Source organism: Cariama cristata, unplaced genomic scaffold, assembly GCF_000690535.1.
Source record: "Cariama cristata isolate BGI_N322 unplaced genomic scaffold, ASM69053v1 scaffold5760, whole genome shotgun sequence".
NCBI lineage: Eukaryota > Metazoa > Chordata > Aves > Cariamiformes > Cariamidae > Cariama > Cariama cristata.
In genome coordinates this window covers 833-6,500 of record NW_009592840.1, presented here as the reverse complement: position 1 = coordinate 6,500, position 5,668 = coordinate 833, and the positions used below count along the sequence as shown (strand labels likewise).

Below are 5,668 nucleotides of genomic sequence, written 5' to 3'. Positions count from 1 at the left end.
TGGAGGTATTTGATGTAATCGATGGCTTTTCTCAGCACTCCAGACTTGTGCATCTGCAAGGAATTAAGACGTACAGAAAGTAGTTTATACGAAGGGTGTCAAAGCGCTGCGGGCAAGGGATCAGACTTTGAAAGACACACAAGGGCTTGGGGTCTCTCAAAGATCTTATAAAAACAATGGAAACACATTAACATCCAAATCCCAACAGAGTTCACGTCCAGGTTTCAGCCAGAAAGAGCCCTCTGAAAATACCACAGCTTTGAAACGAAGTGGTTCTCTTCTGGCATGGAACAAGCTGCTGTCTGTTAACCATCGTTCGCTGTTTAATTCTGAGATAAGCGGTTCTCTCCATGCCGACCCCATGGAAATACTTCTTTCCAGCACCAGCGGACAAGTTTACCTTGTACATACACGCCCAAAGTCCTACGAAACCACTGCACGCTACCAATGTTTTTAAAAGAGGTTCCAATTCCACCCAGCGACAGGAGGTGACTTCGCTTGCGCACGTATCGGTACGAGACCACCCGAGGTATCAGGAATACTCCCCCCTGCCCTGCCAGCCTGCGGCAAAGCGAATGGGACAACCCTGAACAAATGAGAAAGCTTCTAATATTTGAGCGAGCGGGAGTTTTTGCAACTCAGGATCGAAAGGAGAAGCTCTGCCAACCCTCGTCCCTACTGCAGTCACACAGAACGGGAAACTTCAATTAAGCAAGCTCTGGTTTGGCAGAGTTATCAAAACGGCCACCTGGATCCTCTAGCTAGGGGGCCGATTTCAGTTAGACCCATCCTAAGAACAAACGCATAAGGTACAGCTGATTCTCAACATTTTACAGGTGACCCTTCCCAAATACAACCATCAAGCTCTCCATCGCACCAGTGTTTCTCACCAGTCTGGTCCCAACACGCGCGTGCGTACCGCTAACAGTCGCGCGTACCCAACTGCTTCAGGCGCTCGTCGCTCTACCAAAGGAAGACAAAGGATTTATGACACCAGATTTGCTCTTATTGCACATCTTTACCTTGGCATCCGTCCCCATGACGAGGTCCTTCAGCTCAATGATCTTGTCATTTATCGATGAGCGGTAACGCTTTTCGATGATGTTGTGAGTTGTTCTCCTCTCTCCTTCTTTAGGTGGTTCTGGTTGCTTGACACCCCCAGGAACTTGTTTGATAGGTACCTTTTCTTGTCCCACCATCACCGGCATTGTGGTCAAAATGGTCCCGTTGCTCCCAACGAGGGTCTACAAAGACCAGGCATAACAAGCGTCACGAGCAATCGGCCAATTTAGATAAGGTTTATGACGGTAAAAGAAAAAGGAGCAAAGAGAAGAAGAATCAGGAAAAGTTCAGAAAGCTCAGAAAAGAAGAGATACGCCAGTTTCCCCCCCGTCTTCCTTAGCTGGCACGAGCATTGGCACAACGGCAACGGAAAAATCTGCCGCTGCCTCGCACACCGGTCACCGCGGAGTACGAACATCTCCTGTTCTCCAAGGACATCAACACTTCTGCCAATACCATGCTCTGTTCATCCATTAAATAGGGCAAGGGACCAAGGCTCCTCCTTGTTCCTGCAATCCTTACACCCCGAGCATCCAAATCCGCCTTTGCTGTGGACCAATAAAGTCATCGAATCAGCAACAGCAACGCTGCTTCTGAACTGGTAACGGCAACGTTAGAAAGGACCCGACGATGGGAAAAACAAACCTTGGCTCGAGCAACGCAGCTGATGTGAATTCGATTAAATGGGAAAAAAAAAAGTTCCACAAGCTATAAAAATGCCTTAAGATGAGGAACTAAGGCCACGAGTGATACACGCTGGCGTGAAAAGCTCCAACTTGGACGCCTGGATGTAGGACAGACCCCCTACACCAAACCAAAGCAGCGTGTACTCTGCGATAAAAGAGGATGAATCCCACCAGACCAGGTGCACGGAGGGGCTTCTAGGACAGCTGGAGTAAAGGACGTTTCGACTTTGGGTTAACCCAGCAAACCACGATCGAGAAGGGTACGCCAAGGACCAGGGAAGTGGTTACGGAGACGAAGAGTTATTTCTGTCAAAAGACAGACTAACATAAATGAGACTAAACCAGCCATCAGCAACTTTAGGAACAACTTCGACTCTGAAATAGTCTTCTAATTGGGGTATCAGAAATTAATTTAGTTTCATTTCAAGCTGGAACTTGACAAATAAGTGACTTTAAGTCTGACACCTTCCCTTGGCTAATTTCCACCAAATTTCAACGCGTTCAAAACGCTTTACGGATTGTGTCTCAGGCAGACACAGTCACAGAAGCCCCACCTCTACGTGAAAGCGTCACCCAAAAGCAAGCAGGTTAATTGAAGATGTTACCCTGGCTGCTAACAACCACGTAAGAAGTCTACCCTGCCATGCAAAAGAGGTGAAAACTTAAGTCCAGACTTGCAAGTTTATCTCCCCCAGTAACTATTTGAACAGAGAGATCTGTTCAGAACGGACAGGGTCGTAATAAAGGCGTCTTTGGGGGCACAAGTTTCTCGGAGCGGATAAGCGGCGGCGGCCTTGAGGCACCGCTCCCATCCCCATTGCTCCTACCGAACCCTCGCTGCAAACCCCCTCTGAAACGCGGCTTAATTAGTTCTCACGTTCGGCGTGCTGTTGGGCACGACTGAGGGGGGAGAGAAACTTCCACAAGTATTCCCAGTGAGTTAGCTTCCAGTTTCAAGTACCTTCCAGAGGTTAAAAACCGGCTGGCATTTTTAGATCGTGTTGCTCTCCTTGTAATAAATACCAGAAAAAGGTAAACAGAAACGTGCCCTTGGTCTTTGCTTACTGACCGTGGGAGGTTGCCAAAAAAGCACAATCTGTGTGTTTAGCCTTGGCAGAAACAGGGCATTGCTCTCTCTGGATGGGTCCAGGGCAGCCCTCAAATCCCCTCCCGTTCGCACCGCTGCAGATCACTAAAGCCCCCTCTCCTCCTTGAGTTAAGAGGAAAGGAGGTCGGCGAGGAAGAAGAAGAAGACCACCACCCACCTGCAGAGCCGTGGTCTGAATGGGAGCAGTGAGGGCTGTCAGCGCCGGGTTCTGTACCGCGGCCATAACGGGGTTACCGTCCGCTTTCAGGGTCGTCAGGACGAGGGAGTCCGTTTTTATGATCTGAGGTTGGACCAGCACCTAGGTTGAAAAGAGTTACGGGTGAAGGGGAGAGCGGGCACATATCCCGAGGTACGACGACGTCCGGAGCCAGAGGGAAGCGAGGACAGAGTTGAAACTTTACATCTCAGCGGACGGTCGAAGAGCAGGGCGAGTTATTTCCTTCACCTCGCGCCCTGCATCACCTGGATGGTTTTTGTCGGCCCCCCCCCTGATGCAAGCTCTGACCGGTCCGACCAGCGCTGGAGGGAGGGCAGCGCAGGAACCACCACCGCATCGGTTTTCAAATCAGTCACCAGAAGTAAAGGAGTAGGTAAAAACACAAGAGCTGATGGAAAAGCTCCCTTCCCCTCTCCAATTCCAGCTATAATCAGCTCTCTACGTTCGCTGGGCGAGTACTCAGAGTCAAACGTGGCTAGGACAGCCTGCTTTGGCAAATACCTGTAGTCGCTTTCCCCCCTCCAATCCCACCGACAGGATCTCTACCACGAATATCAAGCAGATCAAAACCATCTGTAAGTTATTTTCCCATAACACAGCTTGATTCTTATTTTTTCAAACACCTCGTCGACTCTCAAGTACAGAGAGCACCACAGATGGCACCGTGCAACTGCACCGCAGCAACTTTATTATACCCAGAGAGTCCCCTGGCCATAAACGTTCTCATCTAACACAAAGACACCCAAGAGTGAAAAAGGCTCGGGTATGTTTTAAAACAAAAAAAATCACATGATGCTGTAGCAGCCAAAAGATCAAAGAAGCTGTGGGAGAAGAACTGGAAGAAAAAATTCTGGTATCAGCCGGCCCTTGTAAGACGTGGTAGAGGTGGTGGACTTGCCAAGCAGTAGGCAAAAGTCAACGAAAGCTTATTCAAGTACAGTTTGCGATATGGTTTGGCACCTCCAAGTCACAAAAATGGTTTAGACCCAGTTTAGCTAGGCAGGTGTTTGAGTGAAAACGGTTTCTGAACGTTGCCCACTACCTGAAGTCGCATCACGGCTCACACCAGGGATGCTCACGCGTGACTTGCATGAGGTCAAACGCTTGTACAACACAGCCTGGCCAGAAATACCTCTCACACATCAAAACGTTGGTGCAAAAGCAATCCCAGCCAGGACCAGCAGCCCTACAACCTTCACCACCTCTCCCCTGGCAAGCCAGGAGACCGGATCCCCCAAAGCAATGTCTTCTTCTGTTGGATCCCCGTATCGCTCCGTATTTTTTACTCACTGGGACTTGCTGGACCTGCGGTGCAGCAACCGTCTGGACCGTGGCCGGCGTCAGCGTCTGGATGGTGCCGTTGGCAGCCTGCGTGAGCACCCGCTGGGCCTGCACCGTCTGCACCTGCTGCTGGATGGCGACCGGCTGAACCTGGGGGGACGTCACCAGGCTCTGGACTTGAGGCTGGAGAACTGAGAAGCAGAAGAGACATCAGGTACAGTTCTGGAGCTTGGAAACACTCCTAGCTTCACTCCTCCTCTTCCCAGAGCTTCTCGGTACGCCGCGTTCATCTAACACCCCACCCGTTGGGAAGCTTCCAGCTCCTTTGGTGCCTCCTGCAAGAGGACATCGCACCCAGAGCAGCGGCTTCCCAGGAGGCACAGAGGATCAGCTAAAGGGGAAATAAAGTCAAAACCGCACGGTCTGGTAGCACAGACCTCGTCACTTCAGCAACATGACACAGTAGAGCCAGCCAGCACTTGCCCACTCCTGCTGATCTTGGGTGGACCCAAGGATCCTATTGATCCCCTAAAGAACCACCACCTACTGATGAGGGTCAAGGCAACTGGTATTCATAAAGGACGATCTGGTCATCGTTAAACATCCCTACAAGTGTCTCCGCTCGTCTCCGCTCAACGCAAGTACGGCGCTCCAGGGTTCGGTAGCCAAGACGAGCCTTCGGTCCGGACTGCCCCACGGGACAGGACTGGACCTGCCTGCTGCACCCATCAGCGGGAGGACAGGGTTGCCCACAGCCAGGGCTTCACACACACTTGTCTCGAGCCTCCCAAGAGCCACAGAAGAGGAGGCCGTAACAGAGGAGAGCGGCAAGAAGCCAACTATCGCAAGAGGTCACCCAAAAAAGACTTAAGATCTCATCTATGAGAGTTTCTCACGCTCCCCCAACTCCAAAGCCACGTCGGCAGGAGAAGGGACGTCCCGCTGGCAAGAAAAGGACGGTCAGGCGTGTTGTGGCCGAGGATGCTTTCAGAGTTTGAACACCCACACCGTTTATTGCGGGTGCACCAGGCGCACCCCAGCACCCCAACCGCTTACCTTGGAAACTCGTGGCCGCGTTCTGGTAGATCACCGGCTGCTGGATGATCCTGGTCTGAGGAGCAGAGCTGAACGTCGGCGTAATCATCACCGCCTGCTGCTGGAGCTGGGGCTGGAGCGGGGGCCGGGGCTGAAGGAGAGGGGCCGACCGCGGAGGGGCCAGCGGTGTTGCCGGCGTGGCTTTGACCGGCAAACTTTGGAGCTGGGGAGAGCCAGGGGGCGGTGGGAAGGGCTGGAGCTGTGCCTGGCCGTACGGCC

At 51.9% G+C, this 5,668-nt stretch overlaps 1 protein-coding gene across 1 annotated transcript in view; it reads right to left on the bottom strand.

The window, feature by feature from the left end:
• SREBF2 (sterol regulatory element binding transcription factor 2) overlaps positions 1-5,666 on the bottom strand; it is a gene marked incomplete at both ends in the record, with an annotated part of 19,214 nt that extends 13,548 nt beyond the window's left edge. The window contains 5 exon segments of the mRNA XM_009697449.1: positions 2-53; positions 1,023-1,244; positions 3,014-3,154; positions 4,364-4,545; positions 5,411-5,666. Of these exon segments, the coding sequence (XP_009695751.1) occupies positions 2-53; positions 1,023-1,244; positions 3,014-3,154; positions 4,364-4,545; positions 5,411-5,666 (853 nt within the window).
• Between the last annotated feature and the right edge of the window lie 2 nt (positions 5,667-5,668).